The sequence below is a fragment of the Manacus candei genome, unplaced genomic scaffold, assembly GCF_025592945.1.
Source record: "Manacus candei isolate 608988 ecotype Guabito, Panama unplaced genomic scaffold, ASM2559294v1 h1tg000023l, whole genome shotgun sequence".
Lineage (NCBI taxonomy): Eukaryota > Metazoa > Chordata > Aves > Passeriformes > Pipridae > Manacus > Manacus candei.
Window position 1 is genome coordinate 25,663,517 of NW_026138071.1, and position 17,430 is coordinate 25,680,946.

Genomic DNA, 17,430 nt, shown 5'->3' on the forward strand with positions numbered 1-17,430 from the left:
AATCTGTGTAGTGACATGAAATTGAGTTGACTTCAGATCTCCAAATAAATGTTGTGTAGATCAGGGAGTAATCTACTAAGCTGTTTGAAGCTTTTTGAGTTTGGAAACCCAAAAACCCACTTTGAGTTTTTCAGCCACCTCGTGTGGATAACCACAAGGCAGCAGAGCCGGTGTAAGGTAAAGCTATGTAGGAAGCAGGTCAGCACAGCTGTTTCTGAGTAAGCTGTTAAAAATAAAAATCACCTCCAGCAAGCTCTATTCTATACTGCTGTTACCACCTGGCAGAAGCTAGGACACTCTTCCTCTGCTAGCAGCATATACTTCTCCACCTGCTCATTAGAGTTCTCAGTGGAAAAGAAATCCTTGCTTTTGCTTTGCCCCACACCTGGAGTAAGTGGGATTAATCCAGGGTTAACCTCTTCTAAGTATGGGGCAGGGTGTGCAGTACAGAAATTTTCAAGTGTGGAAGGGGAAAATAAAACAGAGGAAGTCATTGTTTTGTGGTAACTTCTACCAAAAATCACTTTCATGATCAAATATGTTAAACTCAGCTCACCCTGTGGATATCACACTAATGTGCACAGTGGGATTGCTCATTGGGTTTAGTGATTCTCCTGTGAGATACTTCCCTGGTTTGCCATACCTGAAGTACCCTTGCCATTTTCCTAGGGCAAGAAAGAGCCAACATCTTGCATTGCTGTGCACACTGCTAAGGGTAAGTTTTAAGGAGAGAGTTTTGCTCTTAGCAGTGGCTGACATCTTATGTCTCCTTGAGTAGCACCTTACACCAAAAGCTGCTCCAAGCTTTGCACAGACCAGAGCTGAAAATGTCATTGTCTTCAACGAGTCATGGTTTTGGGAACCACAGTGCTCAGTAGTGCTTGAGAGCCGTGGTACTTGAGAGCCACATTGCCGAGTGCCACCATGCTACTATAATAAATGCTTTATTATAATAAAGCTCTAAAGCCCTTGCTCTCTGACAGGAACCTTGGTCTTACTTTTCTCCCAGATTATTCAGCCAAATGGTGCCTTGCATTTACCTTAGCCCAGTTTAACAAGTCATTGCTCATTTCTGCATTTACCATAATGAAGCCCTGTTCTCATCCCCAATTTAGACATAGAATTAAATACTAAGCGTTTTTTTCAGCCTGAGAGACCAGACCAAAAGGTGACTATGCACTATTTTAAAAGCCATACATCAACACCACTCAGTCACAGTATGGCATTACTACCATACACTGTTAAGTTACAGAATAAACATTGGAAGTGTATTTACTTTGGATAAAAGGAATATTGATCTATTATACCTTAAGAAAGCATTGCCATCTTCTATTGCATTAAATTGCACATATATGCTGTCTGTAAGGGCAGGACAATGCCAAATCTTGCCATAAGAATTAATTTCTACAAATATTCCTCTCTTCAAGCTGGGTCATCCCTGTTTTGCTCTGTGGAATGAAAGGGGATGCGGGATTGGACTGCAGGCTGCAAATTGATCACCTAAAGAAAAGAGCAGCTTCAAAAAATCCATTAGAAAAGAAGAGCCTCCAAGGCACATTTAATTCAGACTGACTTTGATCAGTGTTTCAGCCAGTGTGAAGTGTACTTTCACATTAACCTCCATTCTGTAACATAATCCTGCTCATGTCCTTCAACTGTCAGCTCTTGGAAATGAAAGAAAAGTAATGACTATTAAAAATAATAGCAAGATTCAACCTAAGAAAACCAGCCCAAGTTAGGAATCCAGCTTACATTATTGTAGGCATTCTTTGACTGAGAGGAGCAGGAGAATTTCCACTGACCAAAGCTGGCACCATCTGTGAACTAAAATCCATAATACCTCACAGAGTTGTTGCTCTCTCTGACTGTTACTGAATTAACATGTAGTTGATATTACTACCTGTTGTGTCTGACACTACCAGAGGCCTTTCATTTACACCAGTTTGTGCTGCCTCACTTATGTAGGAGAGGAAATCCAGAGCAGAGCCAAGGAGAGAGGGCTCCCTGGGATCAGAACATTGCCCAGTATTAGAGAAGACACAGAACCTTTGGAAGAGCACATGGATCTGAGAAGCATCTGAAGTCAAGGCAGCCCAGTGGCACCATTGCTGCCCCAGGTTTGCTACACTGTTAGAAAAAGGGCCCAACATTAGCCAGGTTAATGCAGCTGGATCAAGGGAAGCAGATCATACCTTGTCACGAATTAATTTGGACAGCATTCTAGTATCAATCCCATACAGTGCAGGCACCTGAAGAAAACACAAGGCTAAGTTAGAGAACAAGCAGCTAAGACAGAGGAAGAGAGCAGCTAGATCACTTGCATGAGAAGAACACGTCACAGGATCATGGAATGATTCAGACTGGAAGAGACCTTAAAGATCTTCATGCTCCAACCCCTCTGCCATGGGCAGGGACACCTTCCACTAGACCAGGCTGCTCAGAGCCCCATTCCAGCCTGGCCTTGTTTAAGGACCTCTGGCTCTTGACAGCAGTATTACCAAGGCTGCCTCACTTCTAGTGCTTCACTTCTCCTCCCTTCTCCCATTCATAAATAGCTTAGTTGTTAAAATCTTGTTTCTGCCCTGAAAAGCACAAAAATTAAAAGCTCATGTGTAGTTACCTCTAGATTGCTTACCTGTTCCTCTTGCAACCATTCCCCCAGGCTCCTAGCAGCTTGCCAGTGGCTGTACTCTTTGCTGTAGTCCAGCACCAGCAAACCTGAAACCTGTAGATAGAAGAAACATCATTTTGAACTGAAAGATCACTTTGTAGTTACCCTGTACTTTCAATTTTCACTATTTATTTACCATAAACCCTATCACAGACACACTTCACACTGTCACGATTGTATCTGGGCCTTTTTACTTAGGAAATTCATAGAAGAATGTGGTTTTCAGGTAACCAAAGCTGCAAATTGCACAGAACTGAGAAAACACTTCTTGTTAGGGAAAAAAAAAAGGAAATTTAAGATAAGACAAAATGTTTTGATTCATTTTTTGTGTAAGAAAGTTCTTCACTTTTAAGTGACGCTTCATTTCAATAGACAGCTCCATTTTCCAGTGGAGTTAGATAGTGTATAAAATAGTCATTTCACCTCAAAACAGATAAAGCATTTCACTGGTTCTGCAACTACATGGGTTTGTTTCATTTTTCAGTACTGCCATTGGTGCCAGGACACAGTCCTACTCCTAACCAACATCCCGTGCTACCACAGTGTAAATTCTGGTTTCTTCTCCACACAGCTGTCACCTCCCCTGCTTGTGGCAGCACAGGCACACAGAGAAGAGTCTTAGCACACTGAAACTTCTGGTGTTTGATTTCTCTTGGCTACCAGTCCTGTGCAAACACTGATCAATATATGAGGCAGAGAGGAAGGTGAAAAAAAAGTCATCCACGACAGCAGTTCACAAAAACTGTACCATGTTTATCACTGATAGGAAATGCCAAGCTTTCAGAAGGCACATATCCTGGCACAAAAACCAATATGGAGTATCTTTTGCCACCATTCCTCCAAAGGACAATATCCAGAAGAAAAAGAAAGGTTGAGGATCATTGATTCCTTCTAACACACAGTCAGGCTGCTGGCACCACTCTGATAACTTCTGCATCTCCCACTGTTACCTTGATCCCATCAGACTCCAGAAACCTCCTGAGGCCCATTTCATCCAAAGTGGCTGTGTCAGGCACTCCAACATTCCCAACTATGGGGTTAGCCAGGGTAAGAATCTGTCCTTTGTAGCTGGGATCTGTCAAGGCTTCGGTGTATCTAGATGAAGTAACAATAGAAGAAAAGTACATTGGTCTGGAGTCAAAAGGAAGACAAAAGAGCCAGTGAAAACAAGACAGGTCTGAATTCCCATATGACAAAAAGACAGAAATAGTATTCATGTGAAGGCATTCTCAGAATAAAAGCAAACACATCTGTGAACGTGCCCTGACTTTCCCATCTGTGGTTAAACATTTGACACTGAGAACCAGGAAAGGCTTTGGCTTCTCATGTTTCATTTAAGAAAAGCACAGGAGCTACCAACAAACTCAGACTCCTTGTGATTTAACATGAGCTAAACAACTACACAGAGGGCAGAGAGATCACAGAACTGCATGGCATATCACTGGACTCTCAGATAACAGCTTGGGCTTGACCATGCCCTGGGCACACCATGTGGGCAGTGCTTTGTTATTGCTGCACTCGTCCCTCCTTGCAGTGTAAAAGCTTTCCCCTCTCAGTACAATAGAAGGCTTGAACTGAAAAGCCAGCAGACAACAGAGCCATCTGCCCAGGCTTGCTCCCTTCCCCTCTCTGGAGCTTGCAGGTCTTGAGATGTTCAGGGCTGTAACTGCTTTTTTTGCCGAGGAGCATGCAGACAAATCTTTGTGATTCCTCACTACTACTCTGGGTTCTTCTCTCCTACCTGCTCTGCTAACAAAAACCCTGCCACAGCCCCACTTTGCAGTTTCTCCCAGCAGAGGCCAGGCCTCTCCTATAGGCCATCTCCAGGTTCCCACCCATGGGACATCATGAGTTTCACCTGACAAGACTCCTAAGTGCTTACAGGTGATTTGTGTATCTCTGAAGAAGGCAAGTTGGAAGACAATGCTTTGGATTCAGCATTCCACCCTGGTCACAAGGCCCCAGTGTGTGTCCTATCTTCAGCCCAGGTAGACCCCCTAGGGAAAAGCAATTTATCCAAGCCCCTGCCTGAATGTCCTCCTCAGCAAGAAAAGATCTAAAAGCACATTGGAATATTTTGCTGCAGCAGAGGACCAAACCTAGGATTCTGATAAGTATCAGCTCTGGATCTAGTGGATCCAGTCTCATTTTCAACCCCAAATACAGGGACTGGGTAAACATGGTCTATATGCTCCTATTCTTCAGCTTTAAATTAACACACAGACCTTCACTTTCTCTCTTGTACTGTACCATCTTTTGCAGCAATCCATTAAACAATTGTAAACAATTGCTGTCTTTCAACCCAAAAGCAGCTGTAATTTAGCATCAGATGAAGTTATCCACACAAATAGTGAGCCAAATGCAAAAGGACACTTCAGGATTAATTTGCCCTATATAAAATATAATTTATTATTGTCATCATTGTTTAAACAACGCATAATTGGCAACTCCAGCCATCTACCAGATATCAGCAAGTCACAAGAGACATTTTTATGGAACACAAGACTTACTGCCAGAAGATTAATTGTCAAACATTGGGAAACTCTTCATAAAAGCCAGAATGGTTGCTGGCAGATATAGACAACACAGCACACCAGCCAGCTCTGAGAAATAACAGGTCAAATGAACAATGGCCATGAAATATTTTCAGGGAAGCCTCTCCTGCTGTTCCAATCTATACTTGCTGCTGCAGGTAAACAACTACAGAAAGTGCATGGTGATCACAGGACTGCAGTAAGTACCCGGCACATGGCACGTACAAGCTCCCTCCTTCTGAGCCAACTGGTCATGCTTCCAGAAGATTCCTTGTTACTGACAAAGCTAGTGTAATTAACTGTTGCATGTCATTTGCAATCAGCAAATGAGGACAGAGAGCCACTGGGTCTGGATGGGGTGTGCAGGCAGGACTCCACACAGACGCAATACCCTTTAAGCTCCACGTGGAGCACAGAGAGGTGGATGGAAACACGAGCTCCAACGATGGTGCAAGGTCTAATCCTTGCTGTGCCTGCCCAAAGGCCTGCCTGGTTTCAGTCAACTCCTGTTGATCCATTCTCTCACTAAAATATCATGGGAAACATAAAGAGACTTAATGGAGGCAAATGCATTTACTGAGCTGTTTCAAATATGGGAATGTTTTACAGTTTGTAATTCTTCTTTCTTAATTGGAAACTCCTTTTTTCCTTTGTGTTCCTATACTAAACAGATGGCTGCAACACTAGGTTGGTGGGGTTTTTTTGAACAAATGTTTCTGAAAAGTTCCTCCTCATGCTTTTTGAATGAATATTCAACATTTCAACCCCAAAAGAGTGCTCTCTGCCCTCTATTCCAGAGTGTTATGACCACATTTCAGCCTGGTTTAGCTGCTTCAAGCCTGGGAGCTGTATGCACATAAAGTGCTTTGCCTTCCAGTTCTATGACATGAATCAGGATGTGGGAGCCCAGATGAGCAGACACGGTGCATAGCAGCATATTAATCACCCCAGGACAGAGCCCACCCTGGCCCCACTCAGCACCTAGAAACACCCACTTCACAGAAAGCAGTGATGTGAGGCTGAACAGCAGCCATGGCCAAATCACCCCTGCACTAACCTCCAGCTCCCTATCCTGACACACTGGTAGGTACCCAGACAGGCTGGAAAATGCCCCAGCCCTGGGCACCTCCTTCTCACGGGCACTTAGCCTCTTCCTGTGCCAGCGAGAAGAGGTGGCTGGGCTCCTCTGGACACACAGGTCTTGATCTCTGTGCTTAGAAGCCTGAGGCAGAGCTACAAGCTTGCTTTCAATGGCCAGCAACCCGTGGACTGGTAGCAAATCTGCCACTTTTATGTTTTGCAACAATGCTGCTAACTCTTTCATCTTCCTTTTCTCCGAATCAGTCAAGGTCATGTTCTGGAGAAGGCTCTGAAGATACAACCTTACATTTTGAATATTCCCTCCATGCCCACCCATATGCTTCCCAGCACAGAAGAGATCTCACTTTTACAGGCATCCTCTCCAAATCACTAGAAAACAAACACAGCTTCTGCTTCCACAGTAACATGTAGAGAGGAAATAATTCATCAGGTCCTCCTTGACTTTAGTGATGTGACAAGATTTATTGCCCATAATCTATCACTAAGAAGAGAACTCTGGTGCCCTCCATCATTCTGATCTATATTAAACAGTGGCTTGTTGGCAGGTATATTAACATAGACAGTAATTAGTGCTGTCAAAACTCTTAAATAATTGCCTCCTAATGCAAAACTTTGCACACTGATTCCCCTCTGCAGCAATTTAACATTCTCACCAAGGAGATCATTTAAAAACTCATTCTGTGAGTACTGGTTTCTCCAAAGTAGAGAAGAACCTGGAAAACACAAGGCAGCTGAGCAAAGACAGCTATGAATGACTGAAGAAAAAGCTCAAGCACCAACAACTTCAGAGCTGTCTCATCTCCCCATGGACATGTCCATGTCCTTACCAAAAGCCTCATTTCTGGGCAGATTTCCTCGGCTTAAGCAGTTCAGTAAAAGCACCAGCAAGATTTGGCTGCCATTCTAAGTTAGCCACAGGCTTCCACCACTCAAGAGGACAGAGAACCATGCTAGGTGTAGTGGGTTGACCTTAGCTGGACACCAGGTGTCTACCAAGCCACCCTTTCCAGCTGGACAAGGGTGAGAGAATAAGATGGGAAGTGACTTAAAGGTTGAGATAAGGCAGTTCACTGAAGCAAAAGCAAAAGTTTGTGCATGCACAAGCCAAGAGGAAAATAAAAAGATTTATTCTCTACTTGCCATTAGTGAGCGGTGTCCAGCCACTTCCCAGGGCCTCAGAAACCATAGCAGTTGCTCAGCAGGTAAACATTGTAAACAATGAATGCCCCTCTTTCTTCCTCCTTTCCTTAGCTTTTATATCTGAGCTGACATCACATGGTCTGGAATATCCCTTTGGTTAGTTTGGGTCTGGCCTGGTTGTGTCCCCTCACAGGATCTTGCCCTCGATTGAGAGGGGAAGGGGGGAGTGGGGAATGTTGAGAGACAGTGCTGGTGGTTTGCCAGCACCACTCAGCAGTAGCCAAAAAGTGTTTTGACTGTGCTATCAACACCTTTCTAGCTACCAATGCAAAGCACAGCACTGTGAGGGCTGCTATGGGAAAATGAACTCCATCTCAGCTAGACCCAAAACACTAGGTCAGACATGAATCTGATCCTACCCTTTAGCTGGAAGGGGCACAGAGTTTAATGTATCCTCAGCGGTATGAGCCAAGAAACGTCATAAGGGATGGGTCATACAGGTGACCAACACAGGAACCTTGGGATTTAAAAATTTTGCACACAGAGGCTCATTTCCATTACCCAGAAGGCTGCAGATGCTTCAAATCTCTATATTTGATCTGGGCACTGGAGGGAGAACAGACACCTCCTCTGCTCTGACTCAGCAGTGGCTGCATTTCAGTGGGAAGTGATCACATTCCTGTGTATCTCACTATCACAGTTAGTTAGATCAGTCTTTAAATGTCCTTATCACCACAAATGCTGTGACCCAAGAGAACTGCCTGAAGCTTCTTCATTAATTATTTGTCTCTCTGTATCCCCAGACTGCAATGTAGCATTATACAGAAAACCATCTGCTTGGATCAGGACACTGCAAGCTTGGAAAATGCAGCTTTGACCCTTCAACAAGCTTCCAGAGAAGTACTGATGCTTGTATCTCATTTGCTGTTGCCTTACCCAGAGAGCCCAGTGTTGAATACAACTTCCCCTGCTGTGGAGGATGGATAGCCAAAAGAATAGCCCTTCATCTTCGTCCCATCTTCCAGCACCAAGTTCGCTGTCTGCGCCTAGAGAAAGGCACATGAAGAGACTCAAATACAGGAGGAAAAGACTTGATGTTTATACAGGTAACACCTGGGACACCTGCCTTTCATGCCTCACACTGTAAGTATTCCTGCCTCTCTCCCATTCCCAGTTGCTGTCTCTTTTACCAGTCTCACGATGCCAATTTTCTTTCCAACACTTGGGAAACACTGCTCTCCTAATGAGCTGGCAAACCTCACTGCAAGCAGAGCATGTGCTGCTGTTACTGTGGGATCACCCTTCCCCATCACTGTTCATTTCTTATATCTTGCAATTAGCCAACATCATAACCCTGTGACTGCCTCCTCACTGTTTGCTCAAGGCTTGCTGCTGAGTCTGTTGACCTTTGACAGGTGTTTAACTTCTGCTGCAACTATACATCTGAGCTGCTAAAAATAAGTGTATGTTTAGTCAGTGTCAGACAGCAAAATTCAAAATACCACTCTATTCCACTCTAGGACACAAAATCAGAAGAATTCATGGATGAGCTGGACACTCATGGTCTCAGTTACCTCACGGATAGGCAAAAAATTGTCCTGGAAGAGGTAGCTATGGAACAAGCAGCCTACAGGAAACCGTATCTCTTCTAGAGAGTATTTAGCAGAACTGAATCCCACACCAACTGTGAGATCCCTTACAGGCTTCATCAATATTTTACAGCCAAGGGAAATGGGGGACAGAGTGAATTTTACAAAAGTCCTTAAGAGATTCAGTGTCACAGCTGGGTTTTTTGCACATACCAGACTAAACACACCCTCTTTGGCCACATTTTGAAACTAAGCCTTTCTTAGACTATCCAGGCATTGCATGAGAAATCACCTGAGAACTCCAGCTTTTATTAAAAAGTAATTACTGCATGAACAGCAGAAATGACAGAATGAATTGGGAGATTCCCTTAGACAGAGGATCACTGGTGACATGCTGGGGAAAAGAAAGAGTTAGCAAAGCCAGAAACAAATCTGCCAGTGAATTTTAGGGCTTAAAGGAATTTGGATGGTGAACTTCAGGGCCCTGAGAAACTTCCACTTCTGGAAGGCAAGCATAGCTGCCTCCTGGGCACAGAGCTGCAGCAGAGTGACCACCAGTGCAAAAACCCCTGTGGTCTGTGCCACAGGAGATGTCCCAAGCATGTCCACAGGGAGCATCTCTCACCATGATTTAGCTTCATATTGGCTTTTTTTACAGAACAATTCCTCTTACTGGGATTTTTAAAGGAAGAATCAAGATCTATTTGCTCCAGAAAGGAGCAGGAGAGCTACTTTCCATTAGCCGTAAATCACATGAACAATCACAGCAAGGAGAAATTTCATTCCCAGTATTGAACATTTTGTAACCATCATGACAAACATTCATTTAGAGCCCCTCTGCAGCTACAAATACCACACAGATCAATTACTAATGTACTGCAAAATACACTAAAAATCAAACTGCACTGCCAAGTAATTCAATTCTGTGCATCTGGGATGCTTTTAGCCTTGCCATTTTTTTCTCATTAATGTCAAACATCCAGTCATTCTCCAAAGGTTTAGCCATCATTCTCTAAACCTTCCCATGCCATTGGATGGTTTAGTCAACACTACCAAAATCCCCTCCCTCCCCAGTTATAAACAGCATTTTTGCAGCTAAATCCCCCAGGTTTAGACCAAATTAAAGTGACAGGTTGGTCTGGTCCCTAATCTCACTGCACCTATCAATACAGAAAGCTGCCACACACTTAAAGCATTGCAAAGCACAGAGATGGCCTGGGTGCCTCTGACTGGGCTTTGGACAGGACCTCTGCTCTATTAGAAGCCTGGTGAAAACTTGTAACACCCCAGTCCCAGAGCTGCAAGCTCACAGGCTCAGGAGTTTTACTTTAAAAAAAAAAAAAAAATATATATATATAGGGTTCTTTAATACCTCGAGATAATACTGAGAACTCCTGAAAAATGAGTGAGACCTCATTTTTTCTGTAGGACAGGTAAGCAAAACTCTAGTCCTCAGAAATTCTACTGATCAGCCCTCTAGACCACCCTGCCAGGTAAGGCAGCACCCACAGCCCAGGTCTCTAAATGCTCTTTCCTACCACCCTCTGAAATACCACTCCTCCATTTGCTAATTCTATTACACTGTTCATTCAACAGGATACATGTGCAAAAGTGCCTTTTCAATGCAAAGTGCATGCTAACAGAACACTGCCAGATCTACAGAACTCATCCAGAAAGTCCCATTTGACCCCTGTACTCTGCCACATCTGTCCAGGTAACATCAGCAAAGATGGTAAAATGCAACTCCTGTAACAAAGAGCAGAAGGAAGTTGAGGAAGCGAACTGAGGGATCCCAGCCCCCGTAAATCAAGAACTGATACCCTGATGCATTCACAAAGAGATGTCTACCTCTTCAATTAATCTCAGAGCCATTGTGGTTTCCAACATATTGAGAATGGATTCTCTATGGATTCAATAGGATTAATCATATAATTCAAGGGACACATGATTTTAAATATCCAGCCGATTCATGCTCATATGGACTGAAAGATCCACTCTGTTAGCTATCAGTCCTATAGAAGGGTGGGGTGTTTCCAAAGAAAAGAATATATAATAATTAACTGAAACCCTGAACTTCCACCTTTTGGTGCAATCTATTCTATAATTTCCATTCCAGACTACACAAAAAGTGTGTTTGCTTAGCTAATAAAATCATTGAGCCAAGCAACCCCCTTGCTTGGGATTCAGACAAATTTCCTCTGGTTCATGCCTCTAGGTAAGCCCTGTTATCTGCAGCAAGCTATCTCTGCATGCCAAACACATCTATTAAACCACAGTAGTTCAGTCACTGTTACCTTGATGCTCAGCAGCCTGGGACCTGTCCTTGAGAAACTCCAGTGATCAGCAGACATATTGCAAAACTTCAATTTGCCTTTCAAAGTCTTCACCACTTTGCAAGCTGTCAAAATTCTTGTCATCTTGAAAGCTGCTGATGGGTAACTAAAGTTTAAAGAACACAAGAGAAAACAAAAATCTGCTTGTATGTGTTTCTTCAAGATGTGGTGCTGGCAATATGCTCTTGCAGATCTCAGGGAAAGAGAACAGAGGCCCAGCAGGTGTGCTGGAATGACTGTACAGCACTGCCCCAGACCTTCCCATTTATTCTGCCATTAAAAGTCCCAGGTGCAGCCCCACCTCTGCCCACCCCTCTTCAGAGCAGTGCTTGCTTAGGCATCCTTGCAACACTTCTCTTCAGGCTGGTCTCTGAGTGCTGTCAGAGGGTTTGCAACACAGGCCAAACACCAGCTAGAAGATAGCAAAGCCTGCTGGAGAAATCACCCCAAGATTACAAGAGTGACAGAGCAAGGGGGAAGGGATTCAAATTGAAAGACAGTAGGTTTAGATTAGGTATTGAGAAAAAAATTCTTTCCTGTGAGGGTGGTGAGGCCCTGGCACAGGTTGCCCAGGTCAGCTGTGGCTGCCCCATCCCTGGCAGTGTCCAAGGCCAGGCTGGACGGGGCTCTGACCAACCTGGTGCAGTGGAAGGTGTTCCTGCCCACAGCAGGGGGGTGCAACAAGATGATCTTCAAGGTTGCCTTACAACCCAAACCATTCTGTGATTCCTAACTGCACAGGAGCCAGGCTGTTCATGGTGTGCTTTTGAGTGCTCTCCACACTGGCTAGTGGGACAGCCTGTGGCTGCTACAAGCACACTTGTACTAAAAGGAGTGAAGTGGGAAGACCAAATTCTGTGGAAAGGCATAGTCTTTTTATTCTGTCTTCGGAGAGCATGCAGTCAACAGAAGCACTAAAGTGTTCCAAAGTGCTGCCCCTACTCAAATAAATGAAATATGAAAGAAAAGTAAATTTTTCGACAGGCAAAATAAATGGCTGCAAAAGAAAATCATCTTTTGGTAACATTTCAGTGGCCAACAGCTGAAATAAGGTGAAATGTTCCATATGTTATCTCCTAACTGATTACAGACCTTTATGACTATTATGTATTTCCTATAACTCTACACTACGCTCTTCATAAAGAATCATGCTCATTACCCAGGGATGAAAATGCCTAAGACAAAAGCTGTGGGAGAAGCATGCCCATTTATTATTCTTCAAGAACTAAAATGGCAAGGCAGCTTTTGAAACCCAGGCAATCAAAGCCTCAGTTGGCTCAGAGCCATAAAAACAACAGAGATATACATACAGACGTTTTTTGTGCAGCTGGACACATTCTGATGTAAAGGATTTTTCTAATCACTGAGAGTAATAATCATGACTTCTTTGTATACAGTGATTTGAGATTAGTCTAAATTGACACCAGTACCACATAAAAATATTTCCTGTGCAGCTCATGATAGCACCAGGCTGAATAAAAGACAGAGAAGAGAGGGCAATGGGTTTGGGAATCCTGTGTGATTTTTTGGAGACCTGGGTGAGAAACACATGGGAAAGGGCTGAATCCAGATAATTGAAAGAGATAGACAGAGATAGGGTGGAAGATAGACCGGGTGTATAGGAACTCACTGCTTTAACATGGGCTTTACAGGTGTGCAGAGCTGGGAGAAGCAAACCAACAGTGTTCCTGATAACTTCAGTGTGGTTTAGGAAAGACAGAACCATTTTTCCTACAAGAAGATACCTAACCATCAGTCTGATACGTAGGAGCTTGAGAGACTGGGATTTCAGACAAACAAAAAAAAATAAATACAAGGGACTGGGAAACGTTTTTGTTAGATGTTCCTCTATTTGCTTGGCTCTAGCCTGTAGTGATCCAGAAAGCAAAGACATGCTTATAGGTGAATTTTTGGATTGCACTTGAGTTTCAGTGCAGCTGCTGATGGATCTAGCTAAAAGCCCACCCATTCCTTTTACCACAAGGCCATTCATGAACACTGGGCATAAGGAATGAGCAGAAAACAGACCATGGTTTTTGACAGAGTGGGATCTTGCAGGTGCAAACAGCTGCAAAACCACATCATGAACTGTGTTCAGCGTATCGGGGATCTGCAGGACATACACAGATCTAATGTGGCAGCCGTATATTAAGGATTAAATGCTATATGGGTGAACAACAGGCAAAAAACTGCTTTCCCAAGGATGCTCCATTGACTACTGCTGTAGATTTGACCCTGCTGTCTTCCTTTTTTCCATCTTTGTTTTATTGCCCAAATTGATTAGGCCCAACTCAGACCATCTGACATTAGGAAGCTTATGCCTGCAGTATAAGAACCACCTGCCTTCTTAAAGCCTCCCCCATGATGAAGGAACTTCCCTCTGCCAAAACCAGGGGAAAACAGCTAACCTATTTGTTTCACTGCCAACATGCTAAAAAGAGGTTGACACTGTTGACACTTTAAGGCCAGAAAATATATCAGGTATTCCCTAGAGAAGCCTCAGTTCAGAAAAACCTGTCAACACACAAACAAGCCTTCTGTGGTTTGGACAAATTTTAAGTATGCTCTTCCTTTAACATAAAGACCAGAAGAGGTAGAATCAAGAAAAAATTGAATCAATAAGGAAAAAGAAACCAACCACAGAATAGCAGAAAAAGAGAATGGTTTTAAGGAGATACAACCACGATGCCTGAGCTTCAAATTTGCCTACCAGTACATGACTCACAATATCGTTGCCTATTCAGGAAAGAAAGTTTGGGCAGGGGCTCTGGAGAAAAGGACATGTATCAGAAAAATCAGGAATGTAAAGCCATGAAGGCAGAAGATTCACTCAGGCAAGCACAGTTCAAATGCTGGGGAGGAAGGGAAGAACAACTCTGGCTTCCTTATCATGTCTTATGTGTTTAGAGAAAGGTACAGTGCCTTTTGTTTTATATTCACTTACACCATCGTACACAGAGAGGGAGCAGGACAAGGAGAGTAAAGTGGTCATTAAAATGAGGGGCTTTTTCTTACTGTTTACAAGTGCAAAACACCAGAAACAAAATTCATTACACAATCCCACTGTACTGTAAAAATCAAACAAAATCAGCAGTCTGTGGACAAATTCCCAAGGCCAAGAGATTCAAAGAAAGCTAAGTGCCTGCATTTGCAGAGGCTTAAAACAAACTGCATGATCTTCAGAAGAGAAGTGCTCAGAGCATTTGGTGCCCCAGAACTGGCACCCCAAAATGGAAGCTCATTTGTCACAGCTGGGAAGCTCTGCTATGAAGCAACCAAGCGATGCAGGATTTTTCATTTCAAGTTGTCTGTAAATAGCACAAGATAGTTCCATTCTTGCTCAAAAGACAAGAGATCAGGGCCAATTTGTGGGCACGTTGGGTTAGATTCACATCAGTGCAAGTCCCAAGTAACTGCTTCCATCTCAGTGGAGCTCCAGTGGCATAAGTCTCCCAAGGTTTGGGATCAGTGTATGAAGCAGCCTGTGTGAATTGATTGGACTCTCTTTCTTGTAGCTGAGATCAGAGAAGAATTTTTTTCCCCCCATATCTCCTTCAGGTGCTTTTGGAAATCTCTCATGGCATCTGTCAAGCTGCACCTGATTTCTGACCACCCTGTCTTGTCTCCCCTAAATCACATTTGAAAAATATTGACTGGAAAAGCAGAATAATCGAAAGTTGCAGCAAAACTGAGATTCTCTGCTGCCACAGGGAAGAGAAAAATATTCTCCTTCATCCATACAGCCCACAGAAAAGCCCTCAAAGTGATTTGGAAAACTCTCCTCCATTGCAAGGCAAGCTCCACTTGCTTCCCAAGAAACTTATAAAGAAGAGTTTCGAAAGCATCTGAAAAATATTAAGATTTGCCATACATTTTCTAATCAGGTGTTAGTTTATCAAGCAAGATCACCGGAGAGCTAGATAACAATTTATGATCACAGCTTACTATTAACAACTTTATCAAACCCAGCTACCTCAGAGACCATAACCTACTTTGTTTGCAGTACGTAGTGGGGGAATAAGCTGAAGTTCTCTTGTTTACATGCAGATGAACTAACAGCATCCAGACATGCCCCATCACCCAGTCCTCTTGGGTTTCTGCAGGAGAGAAATCAAGCCCAGTTACACTCTCAGATATGTTGTTTTGAGTCGCTCTCAGATCAAATCAAGCATTTCAAGCAAACCCCACAATGTTTAGAAAACATGGTAACTGTGATTCAAAGTGAGAAAAGCTGAGAATTTCAAAACTAAGGGTGACCTTCACCTGAGTATATGGAGAGAAACTGAAAGGAATAAGAATCAAATGTAAGTCTTACACCTCTCCTGAATTCTGTTATTTAAGCCACAGCCAAAACATGGGGTTTTTTTCCACAGAGTTTGCTCTGTTTTAGAAGAGGTTTGGGGAAAAGGGTATTTTAAATTTTAAGGGAGCAGTTCATAGCAGATCTTCAGATTTGGCTACTGCATTTTGTTCCAGCCTTACTAACTCACGTGATTGTGACAGGAATGATTCAAATATAAACCTGGATGATTTATTTTTTTAGATGGAAACAATTCCAAGTGTCAAGGCAAGAACAAGAACTAGAAATGGACTGCTCCTAGCTGCCCACTGTGCCCTTACAGGTGTGCTCTTGCTTGCAGCTTGTTTTCCATCCAACTCAGTGCCTTCCTGAGATGCAAATTGCCCAGTCCTCTTTGGTTCCAAGTCCTTTCTACACCTGTGACTTAGCTTTTTGCTCTCTGTTTCCTTCTACAGTTTCTCTGCATGAGTAACATTCTCCCAGTTCCTTGACATGACTCTCCAACTTACCATGCTCCTGAAAGCTGCTTGCCCTTCAGCACACTTCAGAGGACAGAACTCGCCGTCCCTGTCTACAGAAGTTCAGCTTTCCCCATTCCTAGTCACTCCATTGTTTCCACTGTTCATTTCACTGACCACTTCACTTGACAGAGTTTCCAAAAATCTGCTCTTTCAGTTGCAAGTGTCTCTGAGAAACGTCCTCCTGTTGAAGAAAACCAGCTATTGAGTAATATGGTTGAGTAAAAACTGGTAGGGAGAACATCTGGAAAAATTTAACTCACAGCATTCATAACGATGGCAAGTTCATATCAGGGCAGTTACATGATCAGATGCTTCATTTCTTTTTGGCCTTTTTCTATCTTCATGCTCTTTTTTTTTTTTTTGGTTAATCCTCTCTCCCTACTACCCAAAGACTCGGCTAAACAGGGAGAAAATACAAGGACAGCTTCATCTGCTTCCAAAGATAAAGCTGCAAAGAGTTTAACGATAGCTATAACTGGATTGTAGAAGTCAGCCTGAAAAGGAGAATTACTTCTTGTCCTTACATCTTTTCCCTTTGTTTTCATATTTTTTTCTACTTGATTTTGTCCTGCAAGGACAGATTGTGACTGCCCCTTGCACTAAAAATGGCAAGAATCCTACCAAACCTTAACTATTTCCTGCAGAAGGGAATAATCAATATGAAAAACAGTATGAAATCTGCATTTAACAGTACAATGAAATCTTATTCCTAAGTCCCAACCCTGCAGTCCTCACTCACGGAAAACAAGTGTTTCTGGGTGAGAGGAGAACACACAGACCTGAGCCCTGAGCCAAAAACACAACGTGCTTTGAATAAAATGCACAAATTTCATCTTGGTGGGCTTGAGATACAAAATTCCAAAATACAGGCTATTCTCCTCATGGTCTTTGGCTGACAAAAGCCCAATCCAGAGAAAACATGGATACATTCATACTTTTGGATGGAAAACACATTACCTATGACTTGAAACATCTTCCTGAATCTGACTGAATGTCGCTTTTTGGGGGGAGTCCAGACAAACAAAAAAGTATAAAGAAATATTTTAAAAGGAGTTGCTAAAAATCTGATTTTAATAAGTACTGCAAGTAGTTATTTGCACTACTGCAGAACTTTTTTTAAAAGAAATATATTTTTCCTCTTTTAAATTAAAATTTTCCTTCTGATTTTTTTGTTTTCAAATGCAAACTGAAAAGCAAATTTCAGTGAACACAATAAATGAAGACTTTAATTTTGATATTGT

General features: G+C 42.9%; 1 protein-coding gene across 10 annotated transcripts in view; it reads right to left on the reverse strand.

The window, feature by feature from the left end:
- Positions 1–17,430, reverse strand: part of CPS1 (carbamoyl-phosphate synthase 1) — a 190,819-nt gene that overhangs the window by 100,887 nt on the left and 72,502 nt on the right. For all 10 annotated transcript variants that reach the window (XR_007904400.1, XM_051786740.1, XM_051786736.1 and 7 more), the window contains 6 exons: positions 15,361–15,465; positions 11,330–11,474; positions 8,383–8,492; positions 3,622–3,766; positions 2,636–2,725; positions 2,193–2,249 (listed from right to left, as the gene is read on the reverse strand). Coding sequence is in view for 9 of the 10 variants with exons in the window: in XM_051786740.1 (XP_051642700.1) it covers positions 2,193–2,249; positions 2,636–2,725; positions 3,622–3,766; positions 8,383–8,492; positions 11,330–11,474; positions 15,361–15,465 (652 nt within the window). In the remaining variant the exon portion in view is untranslated. The remainder of the gene's footprint in view (positions 1–2,192; positions 2,250–2,635; positions 2,726–3,621; positions 3,767–8,382; positions 8,493–11,329; positions 11,475–15,360; positions 15,466–17,430) is intronic.